Consider the following 16089-nt stretch of genomic DNA (forward strand, 5'->3'; position numbering starts at 1 on the left):
AGAATAACGTTGTTATTTAGAAGTAGCGGACAGCAGGACAATCTGAACGGAGAGCAGACGCCCGAAGTGGCTAAGATCACGAGTGACGATCAAGTATAAATTAACTAATTCACATGTGCGGGCCATTCACCGAGCGAACTTCATGACTCTTTCAATACAACATGTTCAGTTCAACCTACTATCACAACATGAAGTAGAAGATATAAAGTTATTATAGTTAGCGTATAAAGGAGGATGCAGCCCAATTAGGCAGTGATGTTATGTGAGACAAATAAGTGCCCGGGAGAGGCACAATTACAATATCCACTCGAAATACTTTCCCCCTGGCTTATCGTCACCAACATGAGCTGGCCGCATCCTCAGAACCCATGTCCAGATTATCTCAGAAGGAGGAGAATCTTGCTCGCGCCGAAAGACCATGCGCATATTTTTACCTTCGTTCACTGCATTCGCGTGAGCTTCTGTTGGCGATGAGTTAGAATGTCCGAGAACTATGGTGTGCTCTATCGAGAGTGTTACAGAATCTCTCAAAAGTGGTAGGTGCTTACGTTCTGCTGTTCCAGTCCATTCAAAATATTTTTCCACACACATGGCTATAGATTCTTTGCGCAGAGTGGCTGGCTGAGACTGATCTCCAGGCCCTGGAGATATTGGCCGGAGAACAGGCAATTTGAGATTTTCCAATCCCGAATCAAAGACTGCCAAGGCTACCCCAATAGATCTTTCAAGAAGACGCATTGAACGAGACTTTCATGGGTCAATCCTCAACGAAGACACTTACGATTGTACCGCGAGATGATTGACGGCAGTCAGAGCATGAGAAATCAGTGATAAGTAAGATGCAAGTCTGGCTTGTAGTGAACGTCAACCTAGGTCGTAATAAAGGCAATCAACGCACGTTGCCTCAGGTTGGTCGATGATACCAAGTGCAGATATCTCATGAAGTATGAGCAGAGATGGGCTGATGGGCAGCGTGGTCTTAGGATGGTGGAAGGTACCTTGATGGGTATGTAACATGGAAAGAAGGAGGGTATAATGGGCCCGCGTTGGCGGATATCTGACAGGCAACAGGTCAAATTGTCGCGATAGCCTAACTCAGGATTTACGGACAAGATATTGACCCGAGAAGAAGCATCGCAAGTTGCACCATCAGCTCCGTGAGTGTTCAGCCACTCGTCGTTGAAGTCAACCAAGGCCAGTGCGAGAGATTGTCGGGAAGGACTCAGCATAAGAGCCTTGCTTTTGGGATTGGATGCTACATGCGAGAGCATCAAATGGATGGGCGCAGAAGCATGATAGGGTCCCTTGAAAAGCATTGTACGAAAGGATGGTAATCCAGGACCAGGGGGCGGAAACAGCGACGCCATGTCGGTGAATTTCGCGATTTAGCCAGTCTTTATTACTCTGTCTCTTCGCTATTCATAGCATACCGTACAATGCCCGTTCCAGAGCGGGTGGATGTTGAAGTTGACTTTCGACCAGAGGAATCCACCTCAGATTGAATATTGAACTTGAAGGAGCCTGCTAAGCTGAGGTACAGTGGCGTCGCCACTGTAGTCTTTCCTTTTGTGGCCGATCCGTGGCATGGTCTTTCAAGTTCGGACATACTCCCACAGCCGCAATCATATAAATGGCCCCTGTTCCTGTTTTGTACGTCCCCCGCTCAGAGCCTACATCCTATGTGGTTGCAGTCTTTTATTCTAGACGACTGGCGTTGACATGATAGAGCTTTTACCGGAAGACAATGCTGGCCGCAGGCGCTTCGTATTCGAGGAATGGCCAAGAGACCCGAAGGGACCTTTGCTGAAGAAACCCCCTCCTTGTGGAAAACGCACGGCCAACCAGCTGATCTGGGGTGCAGACATGAACAGTTTTTTTTTGGACGAAGCGAAGGGCCGACGATGGTGCAATATGCCTGTGGACTCGCAGCATGATCCAGGAGTCGGAAGAGAATCATTACAAGCTCGACAAAATCGATGACCACGAGCCCGACCCATACGTTGTTCCTCCGTACTCAACTATGCACGTTCAAGACGACATCGCGGCTGCGAAACACGATGTATCAGAGCACGATCTAGATGATATGAATGACTTTGCTCGACGCACCGCTTTGCTAGAATGCGAGCACCTAAAATCCAACATACCCAAACTTGAAGAGTTCATCCCTTCCGAATACTTTCCCAATATTCTGCTGGTGAACGATACTAATGATTTGGTATCTGGGACAGGTTGCAGATTCAAGACAACACGCTATGCTCGCGAGGAAAAGCCCAGTCGTCTTCTGATCGAATACGAACGTGTCTGGCCTGTTTTTGATAGGGATGTGCAGTCTAATCTGGGGGTTCCTTCCGAGGCGAAGACTGTTGATGTGAACCGCCTTGCCCCGAAGGCTACGCAGTTGCGCGTCGCACGCTTACACTTGTCAGCATCGTCTCTCATTGGTGTTGGGCATCATTCTACCGTATATCGAGGAAGTTTTTACTCTCCTGTCTCCACTCGTGATGGACACCTTACTGGGTAAGCAATAGTTGCTGTGAAGATTGCTGGGTCATCATCTTCAGCACGCGGAATGTTGGAAAAAGAGGCGAACATCTACAACAAGTTGCCGAAGCATCTCATGGAAGACTGGAACGGGTTCAATTTAGTTACCCCCCACAAGTATCCGGTACCGGCAGATGCTGTTGTACCAAAATTCTATGGATATCACGTTCCGAAGGATCCATACATAGGATCCTGTCATCTTGATCGCAGCCCCATATTGCTGGTCGAAGAATGTGGTGTACCCATTCGATCATATGGTATGAATCCTGACGAGTGGTGCGTCTGTTGTATTCCTGTACATTGTCATATTTCTCATTTGGATTATAGATCACAGTGTTTGACGCACGTTTTGCGCCTGCATTATGCAAATTTCATCCAGAATTTTCTGTACGAGCGCAACATTTTGATACAGCCAGGACCTCTCAGTCATCCACCATCCGAGCGATCATTCGATCGTCCCAGTTTCCGCATTATTGACTTCGGGCGTGCGGAGCGACTTGAGGATTGACTCAAAGCTAGGATTGAAGAATATGGGTTGGATAGGAACGCCGAAGAGCAAGAGCACAAGCAGCAATGAGATATGAAGAAACAAGATCAAGTAACATCCATTCGAAGAGAACTACAGATGCTATAGTTACATCTGAAGCTCCAAAGATGTTTCTTTCCTTGTATATTCTCACCTCACTGTTTATTCGCCATTGGACTTGAGTATGGCCAATGGACATAGGGTAGTCTTTTATGCATTCAATATTTCATTCAGGCAAAATGAGTGTCCAGTATAAGATTTTGATTGAAGTAGGGAATGCCAATGCTTGTAATTTTGCCGATCCCTCGTTCAGCGCTAGTTTGAACGATTGTTACATCACGGCCAACTTTACCACTTCTTGCGCTGAAACCACTGTTGTTCTTCCATTCGAGTCTCAAGTCGGATATACAGCCTAATGGATTCTGGCAAGTCCTAATCTCCAAAGATGCACCCGTTCGCTTCGTATGTGTTACGTAGCTACTACCGTGCTACAGGGTGGAATGAAGACAACATGTATGCCAACCTCACACGATCGTCCAACGGTGCGCGCGCCGTGCAGCTGTGTTACACTCTACCGATCTGATTTCTAGTCATATTTCAGCCATTTTAGATTTCAATGTTCCCCAGGGTCTTCATTTTTCAATATCCAAGTCTCCTAATTCACTCTTTAAGACGACGTACTCGATGAATGCCTTGCCGTCATTGAACGGCTCCGTAGGATACATCTTCACGTCTTGTCCACTAGATGTGAAAGGATCAGGAAACGTGCGCTTCAAGGATATGACTGATCATTTCAAGGTCTACGACCAGCCTCGGAGACCGGAGGGGAAGGAGGAGGAATGGCTTGCAGGTGAGCGAGTGGACACTCGCGGTAAGTATGTGCAAGAACCGGTCGCTGATTCAACCGCATTGTTGACTAGCTCTGAACAGATTATCTCTTATATGGGAGAGTTTATATTCCCACCGGTAGACTTGATGCCCTCTATTCTACTAGGCTGTCCCCAACTTTCCAAGCTATGGTCGCCGCTATTTCTGATCCACGGTCGAGTCTATCTGCCGAACCTATTCGTGGTGCAAATGCACCTTCAAGTAATATCATGTTCAGCTTGCAACATGATACAGGCAAGTGGTGCACAGAGTACACGTGGAGCGCAGAGGATGGAATGTGGGGCGTACGCTGCCTGCATAATTTCGGAAAGGTGGAGGGCTCTAATGACACTGCGGACGACGGCGAGAAATCGACGTCTGCCTCAGCCAGGATTGACTCAAAGTTGAAGAGAATCGATGAGGAGGATGCGATGGAAGGAGGGTTGAAGGGCCGTGTCTCTGCTGGTGCTGAATTTTATTTCAGTGCTAAGGAGAAGAGTGCTGGAGGCATGTTTCAAAAAGTCCCGGTTTTTGCTCGCATTAACATCTTTCGAGCAGTATCCACCGGAATTCGGTTTACAACTCTACCCGACGCGACACCGCCATCCCTACAAACGCCGTCGCTATCTCCAACATCAACACCGCCCGTACATTTACCACCATCTCAACCACCGACCACAATCACCGCGTTGTTCAACCCCATGCTTGGTCATATCTCGGGCGCATATTCTGCGCGTGTTTCGCGCGACTTGTCCTTGAGTTCTCGGTTTGATTTCAACGTATATAGCTACGAAAGCGAGTGGTCAATAGGCACGGAATGGTGGACGCGCCGAGGAAAAAGCATGTTGGCATCATCACCGACAGCTGAAGGTGTATCTGCGCTTGACACTGTCCCTGCTCAACCAGACTTATTAGGTGAGGTGCAAGCTGTCGTGAAAGCTCGAGCATCGACAACAACTGTTGAGTCACCCCTGTATCCGTTCACCAACTGCAGTGTTAAACATCCCATATAGGATTTCTCGTTACTATGGGAAGGCCGGGTACATAACATGCTGGTTAGCTTGGGGATCGTTTCTAATCTCACAAGTAAATCAAAACCCATTAAAGCCATCGGGCTTGAGTTGTCATACTTCAGTTCTGGATAGCTAAATACCACTTGTAAATGGATTATATACAAAGGAACTGGTTTAGAGTATCTGAGATTGAGATAGCTTGGTACAAGGTTCGGAAGGCATCCGTCCGGTCGCAGCAACCGAACAATATATGTGGGTATATCCAGCAGTTTAGTCGGAGAGTACGCAAACGCAGCAAGCAACAATAAAGCCGAGTAAATTCAAACAAGGAAACAGAAACAGAAGCAGAAAATGTTGTAAAACATTCGCGAATGTTCAGTCCTTTGCGACAGACATGGCGATGATACTATTGTCTCGCTTTGGAGCGCTGCCTCCGAGGGTCCTAGCCAACCTGGAGATAGCATCCCCGGTGATGACCGGACGCGTCGCATAGTTGGAACGAGAGCGTCCATGGGCAGCAGACGTACCGGAACCTGGCGGCGGAGTCGAGTGCGTGCGCGCATGGTGAGCATTATTTCTTCCATTGCGATCCAAATCCGATTGGTGGTCGGAAAAATGAGATACGGATGCACTGTGTGGCTGCCGATGGCCTCGTCCAAGTGTTCTAGAACGGTTATACGCTGCCTGGTGAGGCATGTCCACAAAAGGGTGTGTCGAAAGATGGCTGGGAGCCGACCGAGAGGATGGAATTGGTGCATGTATCGATGCCGCGAGGCCACGATCTGGAGACTGATCACCAACAGTTCCGTCCATGCGAGCTGATTTAGGCGTAGGAGCATGCATTGATTGAGCTAGCCCATCTAAAACAGGCTCGGCCGAGCTTGCCTTGTGAACGGTGGCTGGGTGACGTCTTGAGGACGCGGAGTCCATGGTCGTAACCGGCTTTGGCGGCAGAGAGGGATGTAAAGATGGCTGAGTACCAATTACTTGTGGTGATAAATGACTAGAACTTGACGGCATCGATTCGGCTACCACTTCACACTTCGTTGTTGAAATATTGTGATTCGATCCCAATTGTTCAGCGTCACTGAGAGATGTGTCCTGCTCGCCAGCAATGGGAGTGTCATGACAAACGACCTCTGAATGTTCACTGATCCTGTCCTGAGCGACTGTAGGTGAATCAACAGTGATGCGCTCGACGCAATTGTCCGACATGGCAGCGATAGGTGTTCCGGGATCCAGGGAAGGTAGAGGCTTGAGGGCATCCTCCAGGATCGGAGAGATGACACTAGCCTTGCCGGTGTCCCCAAGCTGGCCGGCTTGAGCCACACTGACACCCCAATCTGGGAGGTCGGGGAGACTATCATCATCGTCCGTGGCCCAGTCGAAATGACTTCCGGGAGTATGGGGTCTATCCATTGCAACAGCCCTCACGCGCTCAACCAGGGCCTCGATGTCGTGTCGTATATCGAACGAAGGATGATCTGCACTAGAAGACAGGTGTGGAGGGAGGTCCTTGCTAATACTACTATTTCTCTCTGAGCGACTGAGACTCGACTCCGACGACACAGAGGATTTTGACGGTGCCGTGACGCTTCCTTTACTATGAGAACGTTTCCTTCGATTCGAGGGTCGAGCAGGAGCGGAACTGAACATCGGGTGGTGTGGCATCAGAGGTGTAGCGGGTACTGAACCTGTCGCTTTCCGGGAGGCTTTGCCGTCCGGTCCCTTCTTAGCAGGTTTCGGTCTGCTAGATGGTTTGGTGACGGTAGACGTGGTAGGCACGATTATCGCAGGTGCACCTGGTAGCGGTTTATTGTTCGCTTGGTCCTTCGTTATTGGGTGGTCACCATCATAGACACAACTCGGAGTTGCGACCCCTTTGCTACCGCCACCACCACGACTTCGCCCTCCTCGCCCACCACGGTTTCCTTGTCTTCCTTTGGCGGCTCCTCGAGATGCGGCTCCTAATTCGTTGTTTCTGCTCCACCCTCGTTCGGATCCAGACTGTGACTGGCTGGTCCGTGATACAGATGGAGGATGGGTAGACGTCCCAACCGAATCTGGCTGTCAAGTACAAATCACCTTGGGAAGTCTTGACAGCAGAAACAGGGAATAACTCGAGTAACAGACCTTTTTAGACTCGAGTTGGGAGGCCTTTGACATAATTGTTGCGGGGTATGGGACAAACAGAAGACCAATGCTGAGACCGCGCGGCTACGGGTTGGCAATGGAAGCGATCGCCTATTTATTTCTATTTATTTGCGCTCCTGCTTTTCCAAACACAACCCCTTTCAACCTTATCTTGAATTTAAGCCAAATCTAAGCTTCGGCAGCCTCCAGGGAGGGCGGTTGAGCCAAACCAGCATCGGTTGTGCGCTCGCTTCTCACTCGCAGCCACCATGTCTAAGGCCTCGCAGCCCGAGTTGAAAAAGGTCTGTCATTGGGAGGATAAACTATGTCTGGTATCAGCCGTCTACGTTACTAACTCCTTGCATGTACCATTCTAGTTTATGGACAAGAAGTTATTTGTTCATCTTCAGGGAGGCCGCAAAGTTAGCGGGACGTTGCGAGGTTACGACCTATTTCTCAATCTCGTCCTTGATGACGCAACAGAGGAGACAACGCCTGCGCAGAAACACCCAATCGGTACCGTTGTAAGTTGTATCATCATTCGAGAGCTGTTTTCAGCAGCCGATCCAAACATATACAGGTCATTCGGGGCAACAGTGTAACATCAATGGAGACACTTGAAGCTATGCGATGATCACGGGGGCATCGTTTTTGTTGTACGCTTTGTATTTGTTCAGCTCTGAGAGATGCAGATTTCGACAATGGAAATAAGGGAGAGTGCTCCGTTGTGATCTATAATTCGAAGTGTGAAGACTAGTTTTTTATTCACAGCTGCCACCCTTCTCCGTGCTCTAACTACCATGTCCTGCGATTAGCACAACGCCTTCAGCCCCGCCTCTTGTTGTAATCAATTTTTTAACAATAGTCGGTTAGAAGTTTGTTCAGACACTTCGGCGCCCTTATCTCAGATACCAACTGTAAGATAAGATAAGATAAAGTTCTGCAAATTTCTGAGCCAAGCAGGTCTTGGTTTGGTCCCGGTGCTCACTGAGTATACTGAGGTTCTGCGTCAGTGTACCTGTACAAGCCATCATGGTAACGCTATTCGCTTGCTAGTTCCGCAGATTTCTGAGCAACCAATCTCCGTTATATTCAGATCCGTCGTCAAATTCGCGAACGTCGACAATATATCTATGCGAAGTCTCTTGAGGCTCAAGAGCGCCAGACATACGAGCGCAAGCAGAAGCTCAAGGACGCGCTGGCCGACGGGAGGTCTCTGCCGACTGAGTTGAGAAAGGATGCAGAAACTTTGGGGAAAAGTCTTGCATTCGATGGGGCGCAGGCAGGTAAGCGGGCATTTTACTGCTGATGGGTCGGTCTTACCTACACTACTTGTAATTGAGATCCTACAACACACATTGACAATGAATACTCAAATGCGGGCATCCAGGATCCCAAAATCATAGTAACCACTTCACGCGACCCAAGTTCGAAGTTGCAACAATTCGCCAAGGCGGGTCTGAGTTCTAGCACATCTGGACTATCCCAATCGCGCTAACATTTGCGCTTCAGGAGATGCGTCTCGTATTTCCGAACTCACATCGAATAAATCGGGGTAATTATGTTGTAAAGGAGCTAGCAGAGGCATGCAGGGCAAACGACGTGACGGACCTGGTCATCTTGCACGAACATCGCGGTACACCCGGTGAGAATTCCTGCAACTAGTCATTGAATCACTGTATGACCTTCTGTTTATATCTTTGATAGATGCCATGATTGTATCTCACTTCCCACATGGTCCCACCGTTTTCTTCACCCTCCACAATGTCAATCTTCGACACGACATCAATTCGTACAAAGAGTCGACTGTATCCGAGCAGTATCCCCACCTTATATTCGAGAATTTTGGCTCAACGCTGGGAGAGCGTATTCGTGACGTGCTTAGATATCTCTTCCCCGTACCAAAGGAGGACAGCAAACGCGTGATGACTTTCTCAAATGAGGATGATTTCATTTCCTTCCGGTAAGATAACCCGTCAACGGGCTTCAGGCGAATCGCTCAGTTGGTCCGTTTTTGCTGTTAGACATCATGTTTTCATGAAAATTCCACCGCGCCAGGTCCAGCTGGCTGAAGTTGGCCCTCGCTTCGAGATGAAACGTATGTGATTCACTCGTATGTTCTAACATATCATCACGCACTGAGTCGTCCAGCATATGAGATTCGACAGGGGACGATCGAGCAGACAGAAGCCGAGCGTGAATGGGTACTTGCACATTATTCAAGAACAGCCAAGAAACGGTCGCTCTTGACTGGTCCAAGTTCGCGCCCAGTCTCGACTGTACAAGAAGACGACGGATCGAAGCCTCGAAAACGAACGAGACGATGACGATAGCTAATGCAAGTACCCTCGTAGTCACAAAGCGTCTAGCTGCAGAATTATTCAGCCCAGGCGCGAGTGTAGCGTCATTATTTTGGGTTCCACCCTCCTCCAACATCTTTCTGGGACTGTACCCTGTAGAGCGGCGACGCCAGCGAGTACTTGAAGGCTCGGGTTTCCATCTACAGCACCACACTAAGTATCGCCTGCCGTGAGTATGGCAAGTTGTTGTATTTAGATTAGACTCGGTGTATGCGAATCAATCCACTGGAAGAGTCTGGTCCAATTCTGCGAAGCTCTCGAAGAACGCCGTGAATAAATCAAGTGCACTTTGAACGTCGCGTGTACCAGCGGTCTCGCGATTTGAATGCATGGATAGCATCGGGCACCCCACGTCTACCGTCCGAATGCCCGTCTTCGACAAAGCCGGACCAATAGTAGACCCACATACCCTACGTCGAAGTAATAAGCTAATATGTCGCCTCAGTCAACTGTCTGTAAAACCTACATGTCGTTTCGGACTTCATAGTATTGGACCTTTCCCCCCTTCTTCTCGGCCAGTTGTTTAATGATGAGACTGCCAATAGCATCGGTAGCGTATCGTTGCTTCGCGTTGATCTTGATGGCGATTCCACCATTGATCATCGGCGCATGGTTATCTTCGTGCCTGCTCATAAAGTTTGGATGAAGGGCATGCGTCATGTCGCAGCTGATAAGAAACGATCGTGATATTGACTGTGCCAGGGTCCCAGGTGTAGGTGAAAGTCGATTTAAGAGCGATAAGATGAAGGACGACTCCGCTCCCGTGGTGGAAACAGAACCAATTTCTTCGTGGTTGAAAAGCACTATGCAATTCACATTGCCTTGGAATGTCGAGTAGCTTCTGCTCTCAGCAAAATTAACGATAGCGTCGACAGCGCAGAAGCTGGAGGGAATTTGTAAGGCGACTTGACGTGTGGTGACACACAAACAACTCACGATGAGAATTGATTGTCCATGCGAGGGCTAAATACGAACTCTTCGTTTAGACCCCCCAGTTGAGAGAGCTGCGTGTCATAGAGATGTCTGCAAAAATATGAGCACTACATCAACTATACCGTAACGGCGGCAGAATATTTACAATTCAAAATCATGAATATCTTCTGGTGAGACAGACAGTTCCTGCGACAACAGTGCCAAAAGTGAGCTGTGGTGATTTTCCTGTACACCTGAGGTAATTTTCGATGAAGTCGATGCCGAATTGAGCTCATTCTCGACAAGGCCAAGGATAGGGACCATTTCAGTCTCTTGGTTGAACGAGAACTTGTCTGCAGCGCCTCTATCCACTGGTAGTTGGCTGTCAGGGACAACCAGCTCCCGCATTGTTAATGTAAATTACGCACGATGAATTGCCAGTGATGGTATTCTCAAAATCGGTCGGTTGATCTTGACGAGTCTCGAAACAAAGCCCCCGTGCTTCTCCTTGAGAATAATTCTACCAGCGAGAGATAGATCACGGTCGAACCAAGTGTACCATAGACCACTACCATAGGTTTCTACCCCAACCTGAAGATAGCCCGCTTTTGTGCGCTTGGAAACAGGTCGCACCTGCGAACAGTCTATATCAGTCGATATGGGCTGATTATAGGATCGGGACCGTACACGTAGGTTTGGGCTATCAATATGGGTCCCTACAATCGATACACCAACTCCTGGCTTCCACTTGGGTGGAACCGTGAAGGCCAGAATGCAGCTCTGGTTGCTGCAAGAAAGATGCAATGAGCGATTGTCCTCTGTGGCGATATCGCTGCTTGTGTCCGCTCACCGCGTCATGTAGTACTTTCCTCCGCCCTGTAGGGTTCTTTCCCAGTCATCCCTTTCCCGTAACTGTTTACAAGCGACTTCAGATACGGGCGCATTCAAAGGAGGGCAATCAGACCTTGCTGAACCCCGCATTCTCGAGACGCAACGCAGCGACCTGTACTGCATGGAACGGGGTGGGGGAAGAGTTGACAAAGCTAAGAAGCCTGGATACCGCCTCTGGTACAGTCATTTGGTGGACGGTGAGTGGAAGAGGAATCTCAGAGGGATAATCAGGTGTGGGTAGCTGTACCATGTGCTTGTCATCCGTTGAGCTCACGGGACAAGCGCAGAAATAACCTCGCACCATCCGCGTGGGAATGGCGAGGCAGTTGCCGCGTCGCTGATTGGGGGCAGTCTCCCATATGTGAAAACTGAATTCTCTGCCTGTCCAATCCTGGTAATTGGGATGACAGGCTCAAGTCGGTTCCCACTCACAGGCTTCTATAGACAGCGAGCCCCGCAAGGGCGCCCCTCAGGGTGGGTATTCACTCCAGTCCCTAGGTAAAGACAACTCCAGGAGATGGAGGCTCGGGCTTGCAGGGTGTTTAAAAACCACCTACCTAATGGTTTGTATCGAGATGAGGACCACATCCCAGGCCCGCGCAATTGCCTCTGCTCCGGAGTCCTGGAGGAATGATAGGGATCATACGCTATTTGACTGCCCGACTCATGTGGATACGCCACAAACCGGGCTTTGTGCGGAATTATGCACCACATGACTTGTCTCTTGTAGGCAGACTGCTGAGTAGAGACCCATAGAGTGGAGGAGGACGGTCTCAATAAAAGTCTGCTTCAAAAGGTGCTCCTCACATCGTAAGGCCACACTTGCTCTGTGTATGTGATGGCCGGAGAGATGCCGAACGATGGCCGAGCGATGCGAATGGGCCTCGTCGTAGTTGGACCAGAACCGCGCTATAGCAGAGTGCAAACCTGAGGCATTAGCGCTTTAGTTTCAAGCCTGGGCGGTTGGCGGACGGCTGCGACGATGGTTCATGAAAGACATAAAGTGAAGTTGTATAATGAAAAGCCGCAGCATATTGGCTAATTTTCCTCAACATGTCTCCTTGTTCATCTAGTTCCTCAGACACCAACTTCAGAACGCCATGTACGGTAGAAACTAGACTGCGACATGTCTAAAGCACATCCAGATGTTTTTTTGCACCATCTGAAGTCATTTCAAGCTAAGACTATGTGAGATTGGGCACAATGATCCGCTCCGGATCTGAGATCCGAGAATATGGCGCCCGTGGACAGAATTTTACTGGTTCAGGCAGGCCGCTGCTCTTGTGCTGAGACGTTAGAACATGGTCCAAAGCTACCTAAGACATGGCCCGACAGAGGTGGGTGAACGTATTTCATCTGCAGCGACGACCATTTTGACGGACATCTTTGTAGGCCTTTGGACTCGTGTGCAGCGCGTTATCAAACTCCCAGTACGATGGCAAATTGGCTTGCGTGCCTGCGCTAGAGGATGTCTTGGTCTGGGATGTAAAGAAGGGGCAGTTGGTATGCATAGTCTTCATCTCATCCATCATCATACTTTAACTCTCCCCCAGCTGGCGATGTGGCATGAGACGGGTCACCGCGCAGAGGTCACCTGCATCCTCCGCTCTCCTCAGAGAGATGTATATGCTGTGGGATACGCCGATGGTTCCATTCGCCTCTGGAGCGCATCTACACAGACTGTTATCGCCACCTTTAACGGTCATAAGAAAGCTGTGACCGCACTAGCATTTGACGAAGCAGGTGCAAGGCTGGCATCAGGTTCACAGGACACGGATTTGATCCTATGGGACGTTGTGGGGGAGGCAGGTCTTTTCAGGTGAGTTTCTCTCAAGTTTTTTTAGTGTAGCTGAGGTGAATCAGATGATAGACTACGTGGGCACCGGGATCAGATCACTACCATACGCTTCATCACATCCAATTCTTCTACGGGTCCATCAACCTCCACCGGATCTCCACATGGTTATCTCCTAACGTCAGCTAAGGATACGTTCCTCAAGTTATGGGATATATCCACACAGCACTGTATACAGACTATTGTCGCTCATCGCTCAGAGATATGGTCACTTGACGTTGACAACCGGAACGAGCTTGTTTTCACAGGCAGTGGAGAAGGAGAACTGAAAGCTTGGAAGATTGATCATGATATACTAGCCCAAGGCTTGCAAGAAGACGATCTCGGCCAGGTACGTGTGAGGTTTGGCCCAATATAACATACATGTCTCATGAGCTATAGGTTTCAAAATGTATCCGCCCCGTTGCAGCACTTCCTCTTTCGTCAAATCATCGTGTCTCCCAAATTTCCTTCCATCCGTCGAAACCTTATCTGGCTGTACAGTCCCATGACAGGTCAGTAGAGTTGTTCAGGATTCGCACTGAAGAAGAAGTTCGAAAAAAGCAAGCACGAAGACGGAGGCGCGTCAAGGAGAAAAAGGAACAGGCAAAGACGAAAGGAGCGAAAGACCAAAAGGACGCAGGAGATGTCGAGGGCATGGAAGTTGATGACGAACGGGCAAAAATTCAGTTGGTGGATTTGTTCACGCCATACTTGGTCATTCGGGCGAATGGCAAAATCAGGTCATTCGATTTCGGTGCGGAAGATCCAAGCTCGGGCATGAAAGGAAGTACCCAGATCTTCATGGCGCTGGCTTCCAACGCGCTTGAGGTATACAGCATACCATCTCCGACGAAGTCGAACGATGAGTCCCCGGAGGCCTCACGCATCTTCGCCGTGGATCTTCCGGGTCACAGAAGTGATGTCCGGACACTATGCTTAAGTTCCGACGACTCGCTCCTGGCCTCAGCATCAAATGGTGGGCTTGTATCTCATTTTCGAAAGTATTTGTCAGGACAGCAATTTACTGAACGACGATTGTCAGGTTCTGTCAAGATATGGAATATGAAGACTACCGCTTGTATTCGGACTATGGAATGCGGACATGCGGTTTGCAGTACCTTCCTTCCAGGTGATCGTCAAGTCCGTATTTTCTCTTAACGTTTTCTTCCTCTAAGAGGACAATTGATTGACACCGATTTCAGATTGCGGTGGGAACGAAGTCAGGTGAAATTCTCTTATATGACGTCGCATCCTCTTCACTTCTAGAGACGATCAACGCCCATTTCGCGACTGTTTGGTCAATTCACGTACGTGCAGATGGTCAAGCACTTGTCAGTGGAAGCGCGGACAAGGATGTTAAGTTCTGGGAATTTGAGCACAAGCCTGCGGATAGTGATAATGTATGTTTTTTTCAGTACAGCTTTAAATCAAAAGTATTCATGCTCGGACAGCCTCAAAGCACGAGACTTCTCTCCCTGGTGCACACCCGCACTCTCAAGATGACGGATGATGTTCTCTCCGTGCGCTACAGCCCAAACGGGAAATTCCTGGCCGTAGCACTGCTTGATTCTACGGTCAAGATCTTCTATCAGGACACCCTGAAGTTCTTCTTATCTTTATATGGACACAAGGTTTGTATTTACTTCTCGTGTCAATAATGATCCCCTCTGAAATGTATCACATCAGCTCCCTGTGCTCTCCATGGATATTTCTGCTGATTCCAAACTCATTGTGACATGTTCCGCGGACAAAAATGTCAAGATATGGGGTCTTGATTTTGGGGATTGTCATCGCTCCATTTTCGCGCACGATGATAGCGTTATGCAGGTTGCATTTGAAAAACACGATGTACGCGAGCTCGATTCAAAGCCCTCGCATTACTTTTGGACGGTCGGGAAGGACCGACTTTTAAAGTACTGGGATGGCGATAAGGTAATTGATTACCACGTGTATCAATTGCAAAAAGTGATGTGTCTACCTCCTTGTTTAGTTCGAGAATATCCAGAAGCTAGAGGGTCATCACGGCGAGGTGTGGGCATTGGCCGTCAGCAATCAAGGCAAATTTGTCGTCACTGGCTCGCACGATAAATCAATCCGCGTCTGGGAAAAGCTCGACGAACCCGTATGTAGTTTCTTCTCCCCCCTCGTGACAACTTGGCTGAAGCGCCTCTATATCAGCTCTTCCTTGAGGAGGAGCGTGAGCGCGAACTTGAAAATCTCTATGAATCCGGAATTGCCGAGACACTAAACCGCACGGATGCCCCCATTGGTAGCGGTGCAGATGACGCTGATCGACAGGACAACCAGGGCGCGGAAGTCACGTCCGTTTCCAAACAGACGACGGAGACCCTTATGGCTGGCGAAAGGATTATGGAGGCACTTGATCTCGCAGACGGAGAAATCGCGTCGTTCCGAGAATATGAGGAAGCAAAGGCGAAGGGTGGTTTGTCCGAACAGATGGCGCCACCACCTCGCAACCCAGTGCTTGCTGCCTACGACGTAGAGCCGGAAGAGTACGTGCTCCAAGTGATTGAAAAAATAGCAGGCACTGCGCTGTACGATGCACTGTTAGTACTCCCATTCGGCCAAGTTGTCAGCTTGATGCAATACTTGAATGTATGGGCTCAAAGGGTAAGTGGCTACGATTGGCTACATTACGTTCTCGCACTGAATTTACGGCTATGCAGGGCTGGAATGTTGTCCTCACATCGCGCATAATTTTTTTCCTGCTGAAGACCCACTATCACCAAATTGTGGCTAACCGCGTCATGCGCACAGCACTTATCCCGCTACGCAAACATCTACGTGATTCCCTCCGTCGTCAAAAAGACACACTTGGCTATAACCTGGCCGCTCTGAAGTATATCAAGCGACAAAATGATGCCCAACGTGTCGCTCATTTCTATGAAGAGGAAGGAATGGACGAAGATAAAGTTCGTGAGCGGATAGCGGAGGGTAAAAAGAGAAAAAGAGTCGCAATCAGGACTTGAACACTGTTTTTTTTTTTTT

The 16089-nt window shown here is 49.0% G+C and overlaps 7 protein-coding genes across 7 annotated transcripts; 4 read left to right on the forward strand and 3 right to left on the reverse strand.

Moving 5' to 3' along the window:
* Positions 1-294: 294 nt before the first annotated feature.
* On the reverse strand, positions 295-1367 carry FIBRA_07001 (uncharacterized protein; the record flags this gene model as incomplete). Its single annotated transcript, XM_012328701.1, has 4 exons — positions 295-721; positions 782-847; positions 899-1057; positions 1111-1367. 4 exons carry the CDS (start codon positions 1365-1367, stop codon positions 295-297), a joined length of 909 nt encoding a protein of 302 aa, XP_012184091.1.
* A 563-nt stretch (positions 1368-1930) lies between these two features.
* Positions 1931-3049, forward strand: FIBRA_07002 (uncharacterized protein; the record flags this gene model as incomplete). Its single annotated transcript, XM_012328702.1, has 3 exons — positions 1931-2474; positions 2529-2821; positions 2876-3049. 3 exons carry the CDS (start codon positions 1931-1933, stop codon positions 3047-3049), a joined length of 1011 nt encoding a protein of 336 aa, XP_012184092.1.
* Positions 3050-3512: 463 nt separating this feature from the next.
* FIBRA_07003 (uncharacterized protein) lies at positions 3513-4947 on the forward strand (the record flags this gene model as incomplete). The annotated part of the gene is made up of 3 exons (XM_012328703.1): positions 3513-3609; positions 3669-3938; positions 3998-4947. The coding sequence occupies 3 exons, from the start codon at positions 3513-3515 to the stop codon at positions 4945-4947; spliced, it is 1317 nt and encodes a 438-aa protein (XP_012184093.1).
* Positions 4948-5322: 375 nt separating this feature from the next.
* Positions 5323-7113, reverse strand: FIBRA_07004 (uncharacterized protein; the record flags this gene model as incomplete). Its single annotated transcript, XM_012328704.1, has 2 exons — positions 5323-7014; positions 7081-7113. The coding sequence occupies 2 exons, from the start codon at positions 7111-7113 to the stop codon at positions 5323-5325; spliced, it is 1725 nt and encodes a 574-aa protein (XP_012184094.1).
* Positions 7114-7349: 236 nt separating this feature from the next.
* FIBRA_07005 (uncharacterized protein) lies at positions 7350-9407 on the forward strand (the record flags this gene model as incomplete). The annotated part of the gene is made up of 9 exons (XM_012328705.1): positions 7350-7382; positions 7458-7604; positions 8177-8366; positions 8424-8537; positions 8593-8604; positions 8660-8725; positions 8788-9043; positions 9105-9178; positions 9232-9407. The coding sequence occupies 9 exons, from the start codon at positions 7350-7352 to the stop codon at positions 9405-9407; spliced, it is 1068 nt and encodes a 355-aa protein (XP_012184095.1).
* A 250-nt stretch (positions 9408-9657) lies between these two features.
* On the reverse strand, positions 9658-11493 carry FIBRA_07006 (uncharacterized protein; the record flags this gene model as incomplete). Its single annotated transcript, XM_012328706.1, has 8 exons — positions 9658-9850; positions 9907-10323; positions 10377-10463; positions 10519-10723; positions 10781-10985; positions 11040-11139; positions 11203-11264; positions 11317-11493. 8 exons carry the CDS (start codon positions 11491-11493, stop codon positions 9658-9660), a joined length of 1446 nt encoding a protein of 481 aa, XP_012184096.1.
* A 1051-nt stretch (positions 11494-12544) lies between these two features.
* FIBRA_07007 (uncharacterized protein) lies at positions 12545-16070 on the forward strand (the record flags this gene model as incomplete). The annotated part of the gene is made up of 12 exons (XM_012328707.1): positions 12545-12580; positions 12636-12746; positions 12797-13062; positions 13114-13429; positions 13480-14056; positions 14123-14220; positions 14283-14480; positions 14532-14711; positions 14767-15012; positions 15071-15202; positions 15259-15711; positions 15768-16070. The coding sequence occupies 12 exons, from the start codon at positions 12545-12547 to the stop codon at positions 16068-16070; spliced, it is 2916 nt and encodes a 971-aa protein (XP_012184097.1).
* Between the last annotated feature and the right edge of the window lie 19 nt (positions 16071-16089).

The sequence above is a fragment of the Fibroporia radiculosa genome (genome assembly GCF_000313525.1).
Source record: "Fibroporia radiculosa TFFH 294 genomic supercontigs, scaffold9995, whole genome shotgun sequence".
NCBI classification, from domain to species: domain Eukaryota; kingdom Fungi; phylum Basidiomycota; class Agaricomycetes; order Polyporales; family Fibroporiaceae; genus Fibroporia; species Fibroporia radiculosa.